The 24,372-nt window shown below is 35.8% G+C and overlaps 1 protein-coding gene across 9 annotated transcripts in view; it reads left to right on the top strand.

Annotated features, from left to right (window-relative positions):
* The window catches only part of Myo10A (unconventional myosin 10A), a 744,055-nt gene that overhangs the window by 222,749 nt on the left and 496,934 nt on the right, over window positions 1–24,372 (top strand). For 6 of the 9 annotated variants that reach the window (XM_081732071.1, XM_081732070.1, XM_081732067.1 and 3 more), the window contains exon 1: window positions 2,110–3,455. The exons of 2 other annotated variants lie outside the window; for them this stretch is intronic. In XM_081732071.1, coding sequence (XP_081588197.1) covers window positions 2,859–3,455 — 597 coding nt within the window. In that variant the 5' untranslated portion in view covers window positions 2,110–2,858. Of the gene's footprint in view, window positions 1–2,108; window positions 3,456–24,372 lie in introns of those variants that run through there. One more of the 9 variants, XM_081732068.1, reaches the window with a different exon arrangement.

The following is a 24,372-nucleotide window of genomic DNA, read 5'->3' as shown; positions in this document are numbered from 1 at the left end:
TTATCCTGTAACCCAGTGTTTCTCAAAGTTTGGGTCGCGACCCATTTTTGGGTCTCGGACGGGTTTTTTGATGGGTCGCAAGAAGTTTTTCCTTTTAATTATGAAAAATTTTATTTTGATACAGAAACATATGTTATGAAGTACTAGTCAGAAAATGAAAATTGGAAGCGTTTGTTAATGAGGTAAACAGTTGGTTAAGTGGTTACTCAGAGCCTGGCCCTGTTGTGCAGTTAGTAGTGCAGTTAGTGCTGGGTTTGGATGGAAAGAGAATGTGTGAGTCAAAATCTGTCATGGAGTAGGGTATTGTGTCGGGAGTAGTGTCAGCTTTGTGTTACCTTTCTATGGGAACACTTTAACTCTCTTTAGGTATGCGTACAGTTTCATATGATACAGTTATTGAGAAAGAATGTCTATGTGTATTTCAATAAATGCTGGTGAGCCACAGTGTACTTTTATTATTTAAGGTGGGTCGCAGTAACGGCAAGTTTGAGAATCACTGCTCTAATCCCTTCAATTATTTATTTTTATCCTTATTAAATTAATCATTAGTATAATTAAGTTTTATTGTATTGTTCCAAGTTGAAAGACATGATAGTTTATTACTAAATTTCCCACTGGTGTGTGAGGGGTCGCTACTTCGATTCCAGATCAAAATAAAGGACTGAGGTTGTCCTTGATACCAGGACAAATATAAATTAAACGATAGAAATCATCTTCGGTACGCAGGAGCAGAACAAAGTAATAAAATAAACTACTAAGATCACCCATAGTGCATAGCACACAAACTAAACGACTAAAGTCGTCCATAGTACGTAGGATAAAATATAAACGAGTAAAGTCGTCCACAGTACGTAGGATAAAATATAAACGAGTAAAGTCGCCCATAGTACGTAGGGCAAGAAAATAAATGACTTAATATCGTAAGGCCAACAATAAACGGATATGGTCGTCCTTAGTACATGGAAGAAAATAAACGACTAAAATAGGGTAGGTACCACAAAAATAAATAAGTAAAGTCGTCTATAGGACAAAAAACGACTAAGATCGTTTATAGTAGGATTTCGCAAGTACTGCCACTGTTGGTGATACGACTTACGGTGACTTTGTGGTGGACAAACACCGTGTGCGTGGGTTTTCTCGGGGTTCTCCCGTTTCCTCCCACTTTCTTCATTTCATTCATTACTCATCATCACCGTCTCCTTTAGCCTAACCAGCATAACCGTGGGACGTAAAACTCAAAGATTTCATTTCATTTTTTACGACTTACGATGGCATTAATAATTAGTATGCCGTAATGCTTCGATAGTACCCCAGTGGGAAAAAGTTGAGAACCCCATGTCTACAGTACGTAGGACAACAATAAACAACTTACCTTGCCCTTAGTGTGTACATAGGACGAAAATAAACGGTTAATGTCGTTCATGTCACTTAGGGCATAAATTAACGCGTAAAATGTTCTGTAGTACGCTGGACAAAGATAACGAAATGTCTAATGTAACGAGTGTGTTAAAAGCTTCTACTTTCACCATTTCACCCACAGATAGAAGAGTACTTTGATGTATTGAACTGCAAGTAGCCCTTTAGTAAATGTGAAAGATAACGTTTATCCTTCCTATAATTGTATTTATGGACAGAGAGCTTCTCGAGTTATTTTGAACATAACTGTATTTTCATGGGGTTCGATGATCATCCAATGGACATCCGCTGGTATTAAAAACAATAAGCGAAAATTATTATTTCTTTATGAGACTGACAAAGGAATCATGTTATTATATTTTTGTTATGTAGTGTTTTAATCAGCCTTTTTCTGAGAAATTTTGCTTTCTTTACCTGTCAATGTTATACGTATAGTATTTGTGTCCGCAAATTTCCCTAGCGTTCGGTGAGAAAATTCCCTCCATCCATCCAACACCAAGGTGCTTGAGGCTGTTAAAGCAAAGGAGGTTGAAGTGAAGTGAACGTCAGCTGAGAAGAAGAAGGCCGCGCGGCGAATAGCGTACACATCAGAACATCGAGAAGAAAGAAAAAAAAAGTTTTAAAAAAGAAACAAAAACGAATCGGTCAGGCTTCGCTGGAGAGAGGCAGACCAACTACTCCAGCCAGTCGACCGAGACAGCTCTCATGATTTCGAGGTGGCAAACCTCTGCGGCCGGGTTCTGGAGCCTGCGCTGGAGATCTCGCTCCGTCTTCCGCTAAAAAACGTGTCAGATATATTGTCATACGGTTATTGAACACATGTGAATTTAAAAGTGGGGATGACTTGTACTGTTCTTTGCATTTAGTTGACAAAGTGATCTGTGTGCTTCTTAAGTTCTTGATCCACATATAACAACGCTGCGGTTGTGTTTCTTGTGTTGTGATTGTGGTTTCTTTGGTTTGAAAATAATTGTAAACAGTCGTTGCAATGACTGAATACCAACCTTCTCTGTACGTATGGCACTAGTCAGAAGTTGGTGTGAGATTCAGTGAACGGTAACATTGCGCTATTGTTTCGAACGAATATATTAAAAAGTGGCAATTCAAATTCCGCCTCCCACCGTACCTTTCAGCTTATCAGAAGTGTCTCTGTGATGGTGATTCCCTTGTGTGGAAAGGCTATTTTATTTCTAATGTCCGTGAGTGTTTGTGTATGAAACAACAATACTGACGAATAGAGAGTTAACAATGTTAACGTGAGTGATTGTTACGTTTTTCTTTTTATCATTTGCATCTAAATTATGTTCTGTTGGTTCGTGGATGAACATTGTAGGCGGCCAGTGACCATGTTAACAGTATAATTTCTAGAGTGCATGTGTGAAATGGAATTGAATATGTGGGTTGTTTGGTATAATGTTAATTAATTGAGGGGGCGGGAAACAATGGCGCAAACACGAAGAAATAGTACATCTTCAGGACCCATAACAGAACCTTTGCTACGACTGCAGAACAAGGCCACTTCTTGGTCCAGGTCAGAAAACGACCTTGACCTCTTGGAGATAACAGCGACCAGCACGGCGACAACAATACCAACATCGACATCTCCAACTGCAACAATGAGCCCAACAGGAGGGCCAGTTTCGTTACCCGCAACTCCTTGTGGGGAAACTTTTCTGAAGAAAAAGACCTCTTTTCGGTTGAGCTTCCGGTCTTGGATAAACCGCAAGAATTCGCGGGCCTCTGACGTCAGTAGTCGGGCTGATAGTTGTGGCAGTGGGTGTTTGAGTGATTTGTTAGATGCACAGGGCCATGGTACGTGCTCTCATGAACACAGGGATAAACACAGGATGAAAGATGCCGGGAAATTTTGGGCTGAAATTCGACAAGATAGGAGAGCCCGGCAGCGCGAAGCGGATGGAACAGCTTTCAGTAAATCGTCACGAGCGAGTCTTCTGTCGCTCTCGGGAAGTGACATTGGAACTTCAAACCGGAAAGTGCCGAAATTGTCGGAATTATGTGTCAAAGTTTTGATCAGAAATGTAAGTACTTTTTAAAATTTATTTTATTCTTTACTAATCTTAGAACATAAAGGAATTATATTGTACTTCCTAAATTTGTGGTGATATTGAAGCTCCACATTCTGGTTCTTGGAATTAAATCTCCATTATGTGCTAAGACTTATATTTGTTTTGGGTTAAGTGCCGTATCGCCGGACCAATTTTAGGAAATTTACCGGGTCAATTGGAGAATTCATTTAAGTTTATGAGAAAGAATGAATACAAGGGAGGTAAGGGGAATAGTAAAAGTTAAAAAGTGGTTGCATTTGTTGATTTTTTTATGTTGTTAGCGGCACTGTATGTGGAGGCGGATGGACTATTTTGCGGAGAGGTACAATTGTTTTACTATACGGATCCAGAAATTGTAAAATGTACAGAAAAAAATTGGCAAGTCTTTAATTTGCCCACTTCATGTCGAGGACAGAACCCAACCAACCCTTGCCGGGCTTCTAACCCGTTCCTACTACTACTATTACTACTCTTACTCCTGCCTCTACTACTACTAATACTTATACTATGGATCCGTATTAAAGTAATACTGTACGCCTAATGTAACGTAACTTAATGTAATCCAACAAAATATAACCGAATGCAATACATTTCGGTGCTTTTTTCAGTTTTCAAAGTGGTCCGGCTAAAAATGCCTTTGTTTTTACGCCCATTGCGAAGGGGCACAATAGCGTAGTACTTGAGCGCTCAGCTGCGATGTGAAAGGTCCGTGGTTCAATCCCAGACAGAGTTCGTGACGTACAATGTTATGTCTATGAGTTCTCTCGTTTCTTCCTACTTTCTCATTCGATCAGTTTCTTCAAATAATACACTTTTTAAATCATCCGTCTCCTTAAGCGTAAAGGGTGTAACCGTAATAAGTAGTAATAAAACAGTAGTGTATGTGTGTGTGTGGTAAGGGGATGCATGACGTCACGCCGTCCCCCGTGCCTATCTTTGCCTATCGTTTATTTTAGAAAGTGGAGGGACGCTATATATATTTTCTGGGAGTGATGGAACGGAGTCCTCTAGCGTACCCTTCACTTTTATCCCCCTGGTCCTATGTTCAAATCCTGGTGAGAGTGCTTGCCTAGAATGAATAGTGGCTAGAATTCAAGAAAAGGCAGTAATGTCCACGAGACGAGATGAGACGAGAAAGAGATCTTCCAATAGAAACACGTATACTTTTCCCAGACGAGACAACACTTTTCACGGTATCTTATGGAGAAGAGACAGCACCAAATCTAGTTTTGTGGGCAATAGTATACCTTGGTTGTTCAAAAGACACGTTAAACTTCAAAAGTAAATCTATCAATCAATCATTGGGTCAACTGTCGTAGGAAATTAATCTCAGCTAAATTCACCACCATCCATCTTCACGAAAAAAATTTTTTCAGCAAATAATCTTTAAATTACATTAATAACTTAATGTTGACAATATGTACAGGAAGTTGAATCTTGCAAGATGCCTGCATATGGAAATCAATGCACTTCAGTAGAAATCAATGCACTTAAGTAAGTCTCTTCATCATTTTGACTAAATAATTGCAAGAATAATGATTAAATTGTTGTAGGTCAAAACAATTTATGGAAAGAGAAAATACGACGATTGGTGGCTAATCTCATTTTTAAGTTTTAGTGTCTTGGAAGATATTGTGTCCTAAATAGAAGTTATTTGTAACATAATGTTCATTATTAAGAGAACCACGCTTAGTGGCATCTAGCGTGGAACCGCGACGGCCTAGACCCGCCCAGTTTTTTGAGCGACAAAAATATTTGAAGCTATTATTGAGCTGAGCGAAGCGAAGCTCTTATACTCGGGTTAGCCGTTTGGTTGTCCGCGAACTCTTCCTAGACCGTTTGGCCGATCTCAACCAAACTTAGCACGCTGATAGAGTATGTCGTGCTGAGTGACAACATAGGTCGAAATCAAAAATCCGATGTGCCATCGAGAAATAATCACCGAAAAACGCTTCCTCCTAGACCGTTTGGCCGATCTCAACCAAACTTAGCACGCTGATAGAGTATGTCGTGCTGAGTGACAACATAGGTCGAAATCAAAAATCCGATGTACCATCGAGGAATAATCACCGAAAAACGCTTGCATAGACTTAACATGGGGAAAAAGTTTTCACGCGATTTTTTTGTCAACAATTAAAAATGGCATTTATTATTGCATAATGGCCAGGAATGATTACGTAGTTTAAGCTCGCTCAGCTCATTTCATTGCAATCGGGTACATCCATTGCATTCCTAGTTTATATATTTTTGAAAGTTATAGTAAGCGTTGCTTTTATTCTTTACTGAATTTATTTTTGAAACATTAGATATATGTTCAGTTGGAGCTTTTCTGCCATGCAATATGTAAAACAATATTTGAGACCCACTATGTCAACGTCCAACCTAGCCATAATAACTATCGACAGAGAGTTAAGTTGGAATCTTCTTCAGAAGCCATGAAAAATTGTAAACTCTTGATATACCTATCATAGGTTTGGTTTCGGCTGCTCCCATCGTTAATAATAGTAGGTCCTGTTACTCATAACCTCGGTGTTGTATAGATACAAAACGCAAAAATTTAAACTCGATCCTAAGCCATATAAGTTTGTGGTGAACAACATTTGGGTCTGTCAGTTCTTTCGAGGTTATTCCGTTTCCCGCGCCCATTCTCATTCCATCAATTTTAATACGGTGAGGACCCGGTCGAAAAAGTGTAAAAGCTTTTTCAGGCTAGTCATCCTGAGTGAGGTTTTCCTGGGTTTTTCTCATTCATACCATGCAAATACCGGGATAGTACTTAACATACAGGACCCAGGCCGCTTTCTTCCTTCCCTTTCCTTGGATAATCTGCTCGCCGAGGGAACGTTATCCCTCATACGTGACGGGCTAACGTGACCGTATGTTACCAAATGTCGAAAGCCCTGAAATCTAAATCCTACTCCTTCCAATTGAATCGCCGATTTGAGGAACGTCATAAGTCAGCCATATGCCGAAAATGAGTTTACATGCAGCTTTGATTCTAAAAAGGTACCTACACCGTTGGGTTGTGATGTCAGAAGCCACGCTAATAGTTCGTGCAATATCGAGTTGCAACAAATGCCCCTGAGTTAAGAAACGTCACAAGTCATTGATTTACGGCATTATTGGCATTATTGACTTATGACGTTTCTCAAATCAGCGATTCAATTACAATACTTAAAAAGATAACAATAGTTAGTTTAATACAGTACCTCTTTCGAGATATGTTTCGTAGCATCTAGTGCTACCCACGAAACGAGATTTAATGCTGTTTGCTCTCAAAAAGGAGTCTTTAAAGGGGTTGTCTTGTCTCAACGGTTTCTATTGGGAGATCTCTACCACGTCTCGTCTCGTCTCATCTGTCCCGTGGACAACACTAGGCACACGTAATTACTGAATATAGAATACATATTTGTCATACATTGGGCTCTGTATAAGGATATCTACACTGTAAAAAAATCCGTTCCCCAGACAGCGGTATATTGTACAAATATACGGAATCCTCTTGCTTACTACAGAAATCAGTACGGAGCATACGTTATCCGTATGCTACATAAGCACTACCCTTAGATATTACATCATGCCGTTGCAGGATGTCTGATATCTAGCAGTCTTCCTTACATTACATACATATATGTATGTTACCTTCGTCAGCTATATGTTATATACGTCCATTTGTATGTGAGATCCTGACCGCCTATATTGTTTCATACGGAAAGTACGTATAGATGGAGCACTTATACAGAAAGTATTATGAAACATGCATTTTCAGTTTTACGTTTGCTGTACTTTAAGTCCAAAAACTACAGGATTTACAAATGTAACATACGATTTTAAGTACGCTACATACAATTTTTTTTTTCCTCAGTATATTTAACTCAGCAGTCCCAAGAAAAAGTGGCCTCAGGAGACTTTGGCAATCATTTAATTGAAAGAGATTTTAGCAATAGCAAAGTCGAAAATTAAGTTCACATTGAAACCTTGAAAAGTTTTTTTCCCTTTTCGTCCTATACACATGATATATGAGGAAATTTGTATGATGCGAAATGGTCTGAAATTCATTCATTTATTCATTTATAATCTTCTAAGGTTTTTAGAGGACATATGGGGGCTCAGTGACAGAGTGCTCATCTCGGGTGTAAGAGAATTTGGTGAGTTTCTGGAGTACAGCGTTCTGTGTATGAGTTTTCTCAGAGTTCTTCCTGTACCTCCCACATTTTCATTCCATCAATTCTTTCATAAACATTCACTTAGCCGTAATCTAAAGGTCTGCATTGACTCGGGCCGGACTCGGGCCTACAAAGCACGGATCACTTCGGGCTCAGGCAATATTTTTTTAAAAATATACAACCATATTTCTCGGGCCTTTTCGGGCCTAACTTTGTAAATATACGTTACGACAATATTTATCGGACGGTTCTTTCTGGAGAACTTTTAAAATACAACTGCAAAATTAAACTAATTTTTGTAAATATAATGCTAATACAATTTTGCGTTAATTATTAAGTTTTTGTAATTCGGGTTCATTTGATTATCAGCTGGGCTAGGGCCTAAATGCTAAAACATATTTCGGACTCGGGTCGGGCCTCACATTGTAAATTCACGGGCCTGGGGGCTAAATATTCCGGCCCGTGCAGATCTCTACATACTGTGGAACGATATATTAACGATTTCATTTCATTTGTATCGAGAGTTAAATATTTCATACATATGCACAGTTGCTGTGAATAATAATAATAATAATAATAATAATAATAATAATAATAATAATAATAATAATAATAATAATAATAATAATAATATTAATATTAATATTAATAATAATAATAGCAAACTAGCAGCTCCTTGTACATAGTCCAAACGGCCTCGTGGAGTTCATGCGCACAGAGAACAATCCTAACGGATATGTCTATTTTTATGTTGCTACAGGCATAACCAGACAGCCTTGTTCCATTCTTAACAACCCATATATGCATTGCCTTTTTCAATGCAAATATTTTTTCTATTATTCACAGCCGAAAGCAAATAAAAGATAGGTGGTGTTCGGTAAGAGCAAAGGCAAATAGAATAAAATACGTATATACTGTGTACGCATGATGCAAATATAGGCGGTACTCCACGGAGTAAACAAAATGTTTCTCAACTGTTATGTGGTAACGAATTCTTGTCGTACTGTTTACTAATAACGTTTAGATACATGTCTGCACAGTGTTCACGTAATCAAATGTAGAAAACAGTGTTTTGAAAAATTTATGACAACGCATTGGCGTAATTCGGTTGTATTCTGCTGTCATGAGAAATGATAATATGATGTTAAATTGATTTTTGAATTAAAGTATTTGTAGTGAATTGAAAATATAAATGTAAACGTAACAGACATTGCGATAGAAACTAATATCAAATGATAATAGTAAACACAAAATAGAATAAAATAATTTAATTTCCCCTTAACCATATGCATACAATTAGTTTATTACAATTTTTTTTTTTTAAATAAATTCTTAACCTGTCATTTCAACAAGTTCAATTAAATCAACTTCTGTTGAAAGACGAGAATTTAATTGTCATTAGTTCCACAAATTTGATTTTATTTTTGGACCAAATGATCCAATATATTTCAATCAAAAATTTTCTTGTAGGCCTTATATCTGGAGAACTATATATAGTGTAGCCAAACCCAAACTATCAGTTAATTCAGTATGATGTTCTTATTCCATAGAAAATACGATAACTACCTCTTTATACGATTTTTCAATCAAAAGATCCAATATATTTCAATCAAAAATTTTCTTGTAGGCCTTATATCTGGAGAACTATATATAGTGTAGCCAAACCCAAACTATCAGTTAATTCAGTATGATGTTCTTATTCCATAGAAAATACGATAACTACCTCTTTATACGATTTTTCAATCAAAAGATCCAATATATTTCAATCAAAAATTTTCTTGTAGGCCTTATATCTGGAGAACTACATATAGTGTAGCCAAACCCAAACTATCAGTTAATTCAGTATGATGTTCTTATTCCATAGAAAATACGATAACTACCTCTTTATACGATTTTTCAATCAAAAGATCCAATATATTTCAATCAAAAATTTTCTTATACACGTTATATCTGGAGCACTACATATAGTGTAGCCAAACCCAAACTATCACTTAACTCAGTATGATATGCTTATTCCGTAAAAAAATATGAAAACTCGATTTAGGGTCCGTTCAAAAATTTTGTGGCCCTTGATCCAAAAACTAATTATTGGCCAACATCGCAATCTTTTGATCCATTTTTGGATCTCCTGAATGAGGTTTTTCCTGGGTTTTCCAAATTTAACCACGCAAATGCTGGGGTTGTACCTAACTTATAGGTCCCAGGCCGCTATATGCCTTCCCTTTCCCCGGATAGTGTGCTCGCCGAGGGACGTCATCCCTCAAAACGTGAAGGGCTAAATGGCCATAGATGCCGAAAGCCCAGAAATCTAAATCCTAATCCTAATCAACAATTCTTGTTCTTTCTTTCTTTGTTCCCAGATATGTTACATATTATACTGATGTGCCTATGTAACAAGGAAACGAAATGGGATCTTTCAGTTTAACGTCCGACGATTATGTCCGTTAGGCTAAGGGAGACGGGTTGCAAGTGAGGTACGATGGAAGGTTTGGTAGAATGATAATGTGGGAGGAAAAGTGAATAACCCGAGAAAACCCGGGGATCGAACGAGGGACCCATCGCACCAGAAATAAACCCTCTACTACTGAGATACCGTACCCACCATCTATATAATAAGAAATGGGATTTGGGAAGTGATTATGATATATCAGTTAATATCAAATATTTTAGTGTTAGTCATCGCTGTAATTTTACAACTAGTGTGTGCTTAAGGAATATGTGTGTCATCAGGGAAGTATGCAGGGGATAAGTCCTGGGATTCCGGGCTCCCCTTCCCGAAATCACGACATTTCTGTAAATTTAGTATAATTTTTGGACTGGCTTCATAAATTTTAATATGATATGGTAGTCACGACGATCAAAAGCATGGAATTGGAATATTAATCATCATCAGGATCTACCAGGTATGTCAGAGAAATCTGTTTGTGCTAGGATTTTACCAGTGCATAAGACAATTCACTAACAGACACTTAAATTCACTCTAAATTAAACTTTAGTAAAACGCTTTTAAAAGTTTGATTTATGAGATTTCATTGTTGTACCTCTTGGAAAACGCTCCGAAACTTAAAAAAATAATACTATAATCTCATATCTAACAATAATTTATCATCATTGGATTTAGATCTATCTTACAAAATAGCTTTCTGCGTACGTTCTTGTATGTGTCACTGCAGGCAACCAACAATACTTTGCTGTTGTACAGGTTGCATAATATCTACGGAACGTCATGGATTTTAAACTATACAGTACGTTAAAGTCACGTTACCAGTGGATTGACGGATTGACTCCATTAACGAATTCGGCAAGAGATCATGACCGTAAGAAAAGCTACATATCCTACTATTATAGGCAACCAACATTTCTTTGCTACTTTACAGGTTGCATAGAAGTTAAGGAATCTTGTAGATTTTAAATAGGTCACCGATATACATCCCCCGTTAAACGTGAAGATGTTAACGGATTGACTTCATTAACGAAAACGGCCGAGATTATTGTAGTAAGAAAAACTGCATATCCTTTTATTATAGGCAACCAACATCTCTTTGCTACTATGCGGGTTGCATAGAAGGTAGGGAATGTATATTTTAAATAGGTTACCGATATACATACCCGTCGTTACCCGTGAATATGTTAACGGATTGACTCCATTAACGAAATCGGCCGAGATATGCAGTAAGAAAAACTACATATTATTTATTATAGGCAACGGACATTTCTTTGCTACTATGAAGGATGCATTCTAAAATATTATAGATTTTAAATAGGCTGCCGATATATATACTCGCCGTTAAAGATGCCGTTACTCGTAAAGGTTTTAACGAATTGATTCTTTTAACGAAATCGGCCGAGGTAATCGCTCTAGCTGTGTACTGCAATAACAAAATTCCAAAACTCGCTTTTGTTGATGAGTTATCGTGTGGAATACGGATTGATTAACGTACTAAAATACGCAGTGTCTTAAGATTAGCAAGAACTCACTATGATGGTCATTTGACCAGGAGAAAAAAAAATCAGGAAATTCACAGCTATGTAAGATGAATGTAATAATAATACAACGCTTTATGTAGGAAGAAAAGAAAGAATGAAATTTAGCGGAAGTGTCAATTATGACATATACTGTTTACTTGCATGCTGTTGTGTCGCTTGTCATGTTCAACCACACAAGTAACCGTGTGCACATTTCTACATATTACACTTATATTTCACCTGCGGCTAACAACTTTCCTCCGCGCTCCGACCGTTCATTATATTCGCTGCTTTCTTTTTTTTTTTACTTGTTTTCGTTCTTTTTTCTTTCTTTTCCGATGTATATGTTTTTTTTTTTTCTTTCTTGTAGACTACTTCTTCCGTATATTTGTAATATTATTATGATCGCTTTTAGGAAAATTTTGCTCAAATATTTTACCCCTGAGGTATATTTCTGTCGTTATCATAGTGTTTTGACAGAAACCCAAATATTCGTCGACTTCCGCGTTTTCCTATGTTATTATTATTATTATTATTATTATTATTATTATTATTATTATTATTATTATTATTATTATTATTATTATTATTATTTAAAATATAATTAAAAGCGTCCATATCTGGCTGTAAAGATGTATACTGTGAGATTTTTAATGGGGGCACGGTTGCTCAGTGGTATAGGGGTTCGATCCCCGGCCAAGTAAGTTTGTGGTGGACAACATCGTGTCGGTGAGTTTTCTCACGATACTCCCGTTTGCTCCCACATTCTCATTCCACCAAATTCTTCCATCATCATCATTAACTTGTCTTAATCATTTACATCTGGTGTATGGGGTCCTTGGTTCGATCCCAGCTTGCGCCAATCGAGCTTCGTGGTGGACAAACATCGTGTATGTGTGGGTTTTCTCATGGTTCTCCTGTTTCCTCCCACTTTCTTCATTCCACTTCCACCATTTCCATTCTTTTCTCATCATTACCGTCTCCTTTAGCCTAGCTGGCATAATCGTGGGACGTTAAAACTGAAAGTTTTATAGAAAATTTCTGTAAAAATTTTATACTATATGCCTTTACATCCATTTAATATTACAGTGAACCAATGCAAAAACATAATTCAATACACTGGACCTGAAAATACGATCATAGTGTCGTAAGAAATATTATAATATTAATGTAAACAGTGATAAATCGTTAATTAAGTTCTCCATTCCTTGTATTACGCAAATTTAACAACAATAAAAATAACATTATATATTGCATACAAATTAGCTTATCTTACGTTAGTGTACTAATGATAAGTTAAATTACAGAAAAAAGACATTGACAAATGCTCCTCTTTTCTGTCATTGTTAAATAACACGACAAATAAACGTGAGAAATACGGTTCATATTAAAATTATCAGTGATTGATGCGTGTTTAAAACTAGTGTACACAACAGGTCAGACGTACAGCCAGAAATTTTTTCATTCCATCCTCCAAGGGGTCCAAGCTTTGAGGAAAAGGCGTCCAATACAACAAACCATTACGTCTATGTAGTATTGAACGGATATTATTATGCACCCGTAAAGACGATAAGTAATTGTAAAATATCTTCACCTATATTTTCAAAATAAAAAAAATGATACTGCTACACTGTTTTTATAAGAGAAAAAATACAAAGGAAGTAAAAGATCAAATTTTCATGCTACATCAATCATTTCCCTGATAAACAAGTATAGTTTATTAAGACAGTGTACAAATATATATTGAGTAAGAAATTTTTTGGGAGGTTCTGGACCCGGTGGACTCTCCGTGTGGGCCTCTTGGGATGGACACATTTCGAGAGGGTTGGGCACACTTTAAATGTCCAGCAACGTAAGCTAAGCTGAAGTCCTTGTTTCACTTCGAATTGAAAACAATTTATTTTAAATCAGAATTCCTGGAAAGTCAGGTAGTAGTTTTCCGTCCTTTAAGAACTCAGTCTTATGATGGGACATGGGAGTGACGTGAACTGTTGTTAGGTAAATCCGATGAGAAGAAAGTTCTTTATTCCAAAGAAAAAATAAAACTTGGTGGAAAGTGAGAAACTGCATACAGTAGCGTTCTCTATTGAATACCAAGTTCCTCTTTTAAGACATAAACTGCAAAGATGATATATTTCTACCTTTGTATATATATGTGCATATGTAGAGGATTTCCCGTACACACATATACACGCATCACTTCTTCCATCCTTCTTCCCTTTCTTTCTAATAATACATATAAGTTAATTTTTAACTGTGGCAGAAAATCCTGTAAAGAAACATGTTCCCATAAGTACGCGCATGTAAAAGTAGACCGTGGAGACATTTTCTCTCTTTCATTCCAGCGTAATATGAATACAACTCCCCCACCCCCACCCCCACCATCGTCTTTGAAAAATTAACCAAAGGAAGAAAAATAACGTTATTGGTGTTTTCTGCATGAGAATCTTCTTCTTTCTGATATTTGTATAGTTTTCGCTTTTATATATGCTTTTCCTCTTTCTTAGCCTGTTATTACATATGTATAGTGGGAAAATTGTTGTTTCTTTTGTTTCTGTTCATTTGCAACTATATAAAACAGACAGCTACTTAATAAACACACACACACACACACACACACACACATATATATATATATATATATATATATATATATATATATATATATATATATATATATATATATATATATATATATATATATATATATATATATTAGTAACCCATATATTACCAAGAGACTAGTATACTATCACATGTGGTTTGTATTAGGAATATATATAATAATTTGCATTCAGTTCGTCTGGCTTATCAGGATCTGGTGCTTGAATACGTTTAATGGTTAACTCTAAGACTAGTAAGATGGTGTTTTACATTTATTTCGTTACGAGAAAGATGATTTATTATAAACGGATTATATTAAAACGATTTACCTGTCACGTGCCACTACAAGAGTATTACTCTCAAGTCATTATGAAAGGATAATGTCCAAATATGATAGAAAGAGGTCATATTGCCCAGAGGCACAGACTTGTAATAACAGACGAGATTATGAAAATAATTATATCTTTTCAATTAATAATCGGTTCCTAAAATTTACCTTTATGAAAAATATTTATTGTATGTAATAAACCTGATTATGTAGATTTAAAAGGTTTTATAAATAAAATAAAATTTAAGCAGAAAAGTTAATATAAAGATCATATGATATTATCTGTAATACTAGCTGAACCTTGTCATTCCTCAGAATATCTGTACATGTCCCTTTACAGACACAAGGGAAAGTTGTCTTGATAAAAATCGGCAAGGAGTACCATAAAGGAGAGATTTTTCCGAATATATCTCACACCATTTCCAAGATTTGAGCCTACTTCCGGTTGGAGTTTCTAATTCATGTATGATCACTGTTTTCTTTCTTCTTGCGTGCAGTATGTAATAAGTAAATACATTACACACACAATTAATTATAATATCAGTGGTTCATTGGGCAAAACTCTCCATACATTAAAGATTCATTTTAGATTGGAGAAATAATTATCATTTGTTTTTCATTATCATTTGGCCATGAAACAAATGCCTGAGAGGTATACAATCCCCGTATACAACTATGTGATGTTGCAATTTATAACTCGTGGGGTATGATGCTTTTCAAAATTTCAATACTTCCACTGTACCCCTAAAAAAAAATGTAATTAAAAATAACGGCCATTTTTTAAATATAATTAGAACTAAACAATCTACACAAAATTTGCAACCGATCAGTGAAAACAGTATTTTTCTAGACTCTATGGTTCCCGAAAACTCAGTGTCGAAACGATTGGCCACAAACATCTAAAATTTTCTTGACCACAAACATATAAACCTAACATTTTAATATAGAGATTAACTTAACTCCTATATATTCATGCGCGCAATATTCTCATGACGTCACCATATTTCCAATGACGTAAACTCCAACCTTCTAATATACGACCTACAATAAAACACTAGAAATCACTACACACTATAAAACTAACACTAGAAATTGACATAATAGAACGTCAATAAATATAGATCCAGTACACTGTATACTATCGTGTTGCTGTATCAGAATTTTAAAAAAGGGGGGGGGGGAACTTGATTATTGTATATTTCAGTTTCACTTTCATTTTAATAGATTGTGTGATGATCGTACATAGATGATCGTGTAATCAATTTTTAAGTTTAAAATAAATCGTTTTTCATTATTTACTCAAGAAATACACATTGAAACGGTCAGCGCCAAGTGTAGAAATAGGAGAGGAGAAGATAGAACTGGTGGCTAGATTTCAAAACCTGTTTAGTATTATTAGTGATGACATGAAGTGCGAACGTGAAATAAAAGCAAGGATAAGGATGGTGAAAGAAGCCTTTAGGATGAAAAAAAGACTGTTTTTGTGGGACCTTGAATAAAGAGTTGAGAAAAAGACTCATCGAATGGAGTATTGTAGTGTATGGGTCAAAAACATGGAGATCACGCAAAAATGATTAAAAACGACTGGAAAGCTTGAGGAATGAGGGTGTGGAAAAGAATGGAGAAAATTAGCTGTGGAAAAGAATGGAGAAAATTAGCTGGGTCGAGCGGAAAACGAATGAAAGGGTATTAGAAATGAAACGGGGAGAAAAGGATAATTTTAGATAATATTGAGAAGAGGAAGAGAAATTTTTTGGAACATTGGCTAAGAAGGAACTGTATCATGAGGGACGCTTTAGAGGGTATGGTGGTAGAAAAGACAGAGAGGTTCGAAAGAGGCTACAATGGATGGATAATATCAAAACAGAAAAAATGTGTGTGAAGATGAAAAGGTTAGCGAAAGACCGTGGAGCATAAAAGCTTCCCGGTTGCGGCAAGGGAGCTACCAATAATGGCAAAATACCTATGATGATGATGATGATGATGATGATGATATCATTTTGTTGAAATAAATGAACTCTCTTGCTTTTTAAATGCCTAATCTTCCAACATTTTTCGTTTATTTTCGTTAAACATTAATATTAAAATATTGTAGGGATGTAGAATGTTTCTTTAATTGAAGTTTCATCCATGGAGAAAATCACGTTCCAATATTATTTCCCTCTCTCTCTCTTCCGACAATTAAGTTATTTATTGTTTTCTTTTTTGTTTTCGTATTCCCGCAGCAACTAATGTCTTTTTTCATCCATTGACCAGCAACAGCAGACAGCCGATCAGAGCTCCAGATATGGCCATGGCAATTGAAAATACCAACTTCAAACATTCCAAAGCAAAAAGGCTTGCCGCGTTATTACGAACATATCTATCATAAGTTTAGAATGAACAATAAAAAAAGTAAAGGTCTTCCGCGTTGTTGTATAGGGGCAGGGTTAGCTTCTAACAGGGCGTGGTCTTCAACTGAGAAAAGGGGCGTTTGTTGATGAAGGAATATTTCTTTTAACGGACGGAGCAACAGGTTTCTGGCCACTGCAATAGCAGCTTTTTTCTTTCTTTCGTTATTTCGATCTTGTTTTCGAAACTTGTAACCACTTTTTTTTTTTCAAATAAAAAAAAATGATGTTTCACAGCTGGGAGATAAAGTCCCGTTAATTGAATTCTTCATTTGATGTAATGGTGACGGAGATTATATGTATAGCTTTATCTTAGAGGAGTTTTTTTTTTTTTTTTTAAGTTATAAAACGTGACACTTTTAGTTCTCACTGAAACGGATTATAAGAAGAGTTGAAATAAGACAGGTTAAAGGTTTGTTTATTGGTTTGTATCGAAAAAAAAAAAGAGAAGCTGTCGTATATACGAGGGGTGATCGAAAAAAGGTTACACACTGTACAAAATTTTTATAGATAAATTTACAAGAAAACGGTGGCAACCTGTTTGCCACTCCTCTATGTAAATTAATTTACACACCTATAAAGTAAAATTACTAATATGAAATGGTGTAAAATTACATTTTTATCAATAAAAATATCATACTTTGTTATAAATTTACTGTAAATTTGTAAAATAACCCAGCAAATTTTGTAATTTAATCTAAGGAAATGTATATCAACTTACAAAATAAAGGGTAAATGATTTTACATTGATGTTTGCCAATTTAATTACAATTTTTTTTTCAGTGCATAGCATAATTTTTTGTGTTCACTGTAATACACTTAACGGAAATTTATTTGTAGATTAATAACATGTCTGTGTTGATGCCGGTTTGAAGGCTTCGGGTTCTGATCTTGTATATCCGAGAAGCGGGCATTAAAAACGATGACTCGTCTGGCAACATTGGTCAAGAGTAGAAGTGAAGTCAGTGGTGCAGTTCCTGTAGACCAAAAACACTACATCTGCTAACAGTCATAGGCAGATTGTTGAGGTGTATGGGAAAGGCTAAATTTCTAAGCAACATGTAGGGAAGTAGTGTTGTATCTTCAAAGAAAGACGGACCAATATTGTTAATGACAACCTTGGACACAGCGATAGACGCAGTACTTCAACCACTGACGTTACGCTTAGAACGACTAGAGCACCCCTTCTATAGTCCTGACCTAGCCCCAGTGACTTTCACTTTTTCCCTATTCTAAAGCAAGAAATGACTGGCTATCATTATCTGACATGTCATTATGTCAAAACTGCTGCCTCACAGTGGCTATGAGAACTTGACGCGAATTTCTATGCAAATAGTGTTAAAAAAAAATGCCGTTCTAATAAACGGTTGTACAAAAACTGTGATTAAATCGAGGATAGTGTTGATTGCCCTATCATCATGTTTGTTGATATTCCAGCTATGTCTCATAATAGGCTTTATAACCACTTTTTCGATCATTTCTCATATATGATGTAATACTGAATCTTAAGGTCTATTGCGGCCAATACATCATTAAGGAATATGATTGTTTAAAAATTCACGAGCCTCTAGTGTGGTATTGCCACGTTCTGCTGGAACGTAAATTTATCCGAATTGATCTTCCAACTGTGGGGAAAGTCACTTTTCAAGCATATTGAGATTTGAGATCCCGTAACAGTGTTCTCATTAAAAAAAAAAAAAAAAAAAAAGCAATACTCAAAATGATTTCATCATCCTCCTGACAAATACTGAAGTGACTGGTAAATGAAATGCGCTACTGCAACCCAGCCATAGGTTGGCTTACCAGGATACCGAGACATGTCCCGGTGCGTCCTCCGAAACATCATATTATGAATAAACGTACATTTTTTTTGTTTGTTTTTTTTTAATAATAAATTTCATTCAGTTGCTGTTGGCAGAGAACAGGTAAAGAGTACTCTTTTAACCCTTTAACCACTATGAGGCACCAACGCTATGCCTCACTCTTTTCATAAATTTGTGCCGCGTGGCACATATAGATGCCTCGCACCTTTTTTGTTTTCGAAGGTTATACACATGCAATACGCAGAATCGGTCCAAATAAAATGAGAAAAATCAAAATTACGTTTTGGCCCCAGGGATATAGTTTTTGCTAATACATTGTGGCAGTTAAAGGGTTAAAATATAAATGTATAAGGTTACGTTACGTATCTATAAAACAAAACATTGTGAGAAATCAGGAATAGTTTGGATAATCAAACGTGTAATACATTCATGAAATATTACATTGACATAGTAGATTCTGTTTCTAATTTACGAGTTTTACATTGATCTCTATTAAAAATGTCATACAAATATTTATATGTTCATTGTCAGGTATTAGTACTGCATAATCTAGTTGATATCTCATGTAATTTCACGCGTAGGTTGACTATCTGCACATCATTCATGTATGTTATGTTACGAAGGTATAGTTATGTACTTTACTGTGGGAGTTTCTCCATCCGTACACCGAGCCTCCTGTACGAAAATCCATTAATCTATAAAGTAACACTTACTATGAGAGTAGGTGGATTACAAGAGTATTAACAGGGCCGTATCCACGGGGGTCTAGGGGAAGCCGCCCCCTAAAATTTTCACGGTAGGCTTGCAAGAATTATAATATGGCGATGAACTATAATTTGGTTGGATCACCCCCTCCTCTCGGGCCCCGCTACATTTTTGGGCTGACTACGGACCTGAGTATTAAAGATCCTTAAGAGCACTTTAATAGGTGCAGGAACAAAATAGGAGTGCTGTTCACTTGGGCCTTTGGTTTTTGTCCTGTTACATCGACCAAAGAAGTACAATATAGAAACGGTTCACTACTTTATGTTTATTCACCCTAATTTTTTTTCCCTAATTGTAGGCTGCTAATAGTAAGAAGACGCACTTTTAAAAGAATGTTTTGTTTCTCCAATTTAGAAAATATTTACAGCCTTTGTTTTTTTAATTAAAAAAAAATTAAGTACTGGATAATATGTAAGACCCCGACCATATCAACACATTCTTAACACATAAAATTTTAGTCACGTTTTTGGAGTAACCATTTCCTGTAAAGATCTTTAACTTTTTTGAGCTTATTTTTTTTTTTTATAATGGACATTTCCTTCTTTCTTACTAGCTTTACAATTCCGTAAACAAACAACAAATGCTATATACTTATTATAACAGACCGTTATAATTGATACATTCGGATCTCGTTTCGTTTTTTTTTTTTCTATTTCTCTCCTGTTACCAACGTTTGTTAATAGATTACTACCATCTAATTTGTTTTGAGCTAGAGTTTTAACAGTTGAATAACGCTTTTATTCTGGATAACAACATGAACGCAAGGGGGCACTTCTCTGCAAGAGTTGTTAATTAACAAGAAACAGTTCTTTTCCATTGCAATAATGCTACAATTAGCTGCTTCATTAAGCTACTACGTTACTGCACGAATAGTTTTGCGAAAGCTTATATAACGGACCAGAAATACATGTTTTTTTTTCTTCGCTACTTGTAAGCAATAGTGAATCCTAGCGTTCCTTTGTAGTCTAGTGGCCACAAGGAAATAATGCTTTCTGTTTATGTGGGTTTGTGTTCGATTCCCGACGGAAGTTTCTCCCTTGTATTCAAACCCAAGCAACTTCCCGATGTACGAGGTATAATCAAAAAGTAAGGCGAATCATTTTATTAGAAAGAAAGTAATAAGGCTTACATGGAATTTGATTTAATTTCCTTCAAAGTACTGTCCTTGACTAGCAACGCACTTATCCCAACGTTGGATCCATGACTGCAAGCATTTCTGGAAGGCTTCTTTTCGAAGGGCGTTCAACTGCTCTATCGTGACACTCTCAATGTTAGGAATGGTGTCAAAACATTTTCCTTTGAGCACGGTTTTAATTTTTGGGAAGAGCTAAGGTTCGAGTGGTGCTATATCTGGAGAGCACAGTAAATGTTGGCAAATAGGAGTACTTTTTCTTTCTTCGAAAATCTAGATCAACAGCTAGATTTGGCACGGCGCAATTTCATAGTGAAGAAGGAAGCCATTTGCCCATTTAATCGGCTGTTAAAATGCTTTTCACGGACCCATACGAGTTGTTTAGTTTTTCGAAAAGCTCTCGAATAGCCATTCGCCTGTTTAAACAAATCATTTGTGTCACTTTTTGCACGTTTTCGTCTGTTTTTGACGTCCATGGACGTCTCGATCATTGTTCGTTTTCAGCCAATCCTTGCTGCTTTTGATCGCTCTTATCAGTTGTAAACAGTCTTTAGTGTCACCGTTTCATCGCCATACACTGATTTTGGTATTTCGTGAGCTGCTTTGGCACTATTTTGCATAATACATCCCATCTTATTTATTGCTTCGGTGCTAAAAAGGGAGCGTTAATCTTCAATCAGCTATGGTTCCCAAATTGAATGTCCATTTTTTAAAGCAGCTTGCAGGATAGTACTTAATTTCTTATCTGAATTATTGTTTATGAATGAATGCTAATTTTAGTTTTTATCAGCTTATATCAATCGCAGAAAGATAAACATGTATTATCATTGTACAGTTTTACTGATGTAATGAGGAAGTAGATAAATATAGGAAGAGAGAGACAAAACAAATAGGTCACATTCATATGGGCAAATACGAGGTGCATATCAAAAATACAAGCCTTTGCATGTAACTTCGATCATGTACATAATTTTGGCGAAGCCTTTCCCTCACTTTTTAACGTAATTTTCATCCACCTCCACCACATAGTCACAATCTGTGTATTCACCTCTTCAAAGTATCTGTGAAGTTATGTTGCAGTGAGTGTGTTTGAAACACTGGTATACGGCACTTTCAAGGAAAGTTCTGGATGAAAAATATCTGACCTGCAAGGAATTCGTCAGTTTTGAAAACGAGCAGAGGTCACTGGGGAGATATAGTTCCTCGGAGTAGAATGGATAAGGGCCACTTTTTATTTTATTTTTTTAAAAAAGCCTTTTAATCTGGGAGATATCTCTTTGTCCAGCTCTCGAGGGATCTAACGTGAACCAACTTTGACAACTTCAAGAGGTCTGTTGAAGTTCTTTCTACGATGCAGTGAGATAACCCCGCAAGGCTACATGTATATCCTCAACGTTTTTTCCCGGATTTTTGGTTAAAAGATTTTCTGTTATTTTCTAACTTACACTATCACTTTTGTTTTCTTGTAATAAATTCTGCAATTAGGAAAATGCGTTTATAACATTAATTAATTCAGAGCCCTATGTTTACTCTAGGCTGGCTACTTTGATTGGTTCTCAAACTGGTACTGTATTATTGCCAACAAGTGTTGGTTATGCAACCCACCGTATCACAAGTAACGTGTTGGTTTGCGTATTTACCTAGTGCCTGGAAGTTATACATCTTAACATACATATGTGTTGAACGGGTTGCCAAAATTCAAAGAGGGGCAAGAAAAAGGTACCATAAACCAAGAAATAGTTACAAAACTTCTTTTTCGTATAACATTTGGCTCGTATCTCGATCTTTGTTCGGGAAACACTTTATTATTGTGTTTCAGATAGTCTCTTAGAAACCAATACGAATTGACTTTGCATAATTAAAGCTATGAACGGCTATTTTATGTATGATATTAGTGTAACACACTAGTAAAATTTCATTATTCACAGAATCCTACTTACTGCACTGTTATATTGTGTCAAAATGTTTGAAAGAAGAAACTTTCGGGTAGCATCTCTAACTTCCCCACCTTCGAATTTTAACGGCCTCAATAAATATTAATAAGATTTAGTTTTTTCTCATAAATAATAATAAAATTTAATTTTTTCATAAATTTTAAACTAAAATTTTGTTTCACGAAATTTATTACATTTTTACAAGCTATAGCTAATAGTTTAACATCCTTTGATTATTCGCCGACGCTAAGGATTTTTTAATTGCTTTTCCTTCAGAAAACAGTAATTAAGTGTTTCTTCCGTGTTATAATGGGAAGAAAACAGTGGAATGCACTGCTCTTCTTCATTATAAGTAAAATATTTACAAAATGCTCAAAATTTCCCAGGCAAAAAAGTGTCCTGGAAAGAAATTGTTTTTTTTTTTTTTAACGTCTATTGGGTAATCCTGCGCTACACAGAAATCTTTAAAATGAAAGGAGATCTTTAAGTTTAACGTCCCACGCTTATGGCGGTTAGGCTAAAGGAGATGGTGATGATGGGAAATTAGTGAAATGGTGGAATGAAGAAAGTGGGAGAATCCCGAGAAAACCCACGAGCACGGTGTTGGTCCACACGGCGCGAGCTGGGATCGAACCAGGGACCCCAAGCACCGGAGGTGGACGCTCTACCATTGAGTCACCGCGCCCCTCCCCTGCGCTACACAAAGAACACAAAGGAAGAGATTGAAGTCATTTCACGTGGTTAGGGTTTTATAATAGTAATACGTTCCAAAATATTAATTGGTGAAAATTTCACTCAGAAGTTTAAGATAAATTATATATATATATATATATATATATATAAAGAAGTAAATGAGAATATGTTATTTGTGGAGCACACCTCTATCTAAAACCGAACCCAAAATTATACAAAAGTAGAGACACATATGGAAGCATAATAGACCATAAAAATCATGCTTCCACTGCTTTTTAAAAATAAAAATAGCCATGTAGGAATTCAAAAGTCGTTGAAATTCCTGTAATGTCAGTGGATTTTTCACCAAAGGGAGTCGATGAATTCATATATTTTAAAAATCTTTATTTAATTTAATCTCTAAAAAAGTTACGATTGCTTTGCCACTGTAGGGAATTTCAAACTTGAAAAAGTCCAGTTCAATAAAAAAAAAATCAAAAGATGTATTCTCACGGGCCCCCCAAAATACGGGCCCTTCAGCATTTGTCGGTGTTTCCCCCTACCTACTCCCTCACCTTGTGAACGTCCCTAATGAAAGACACATACATCATCTCTCTCGCTTACTCAAAGTCTTCTTTGTAAATCTGTAAACGGTCAAATGTAACTTTTTAAAAATTTTTTGTAAAAGTATAAACCTAAGAACTCTTCATTTGGTCTCAAAATATAAACCGTGAGATAGAAGTGCTTTTTTCTGAAAAAGAGAACAATCTTTCTTCTTTGATATTTTCCTAAAAAGTTAAAAAAAAAAAAAGGCATACAATAATGAGTCAGCAATGAATGTATAGTCAACTTTCGCTCATTATAAAGCGGGAGTGATGTGTATTTTTCAGTTAAAGCTTTTTTTCTTCTTCTTACAGTTGTGTAAAAAAAAAGTGCTGCAGTGGTCATTCACTTGTTGTCTTTCTTTTAGGAAGATGACCATTCGACAGACACCGTTATATTTATATGCGTGACAAAAAAAAAAAAAAAAAAAAAAGTCGAGTTCCTCCTCAGAATTTGATTAATTATGCGACTGAAAAAAAAAATCCGTTGAACGAGTTCTTGGCCAAG

The sequence above is a fragment of the Thermobia domestica genome, chromosome 11 (genome assembly GCF_964235325.1).
Source record: "Thermobia domestica chromosome 11, izTheDome1.hap1.1, whole genome shotgun sequence".
In the NCBI taxonomy this organism is placed as follows: domain Eukaryota; kingdom Metazoa; phylum Arthropoda; class Insecta; order Zygentoma; family Lepismatidae; genus Thermobia; species Thermobia domestica.
This window is presented reverse-complemented; position numbering and strand designations above follow the sequence as displayed.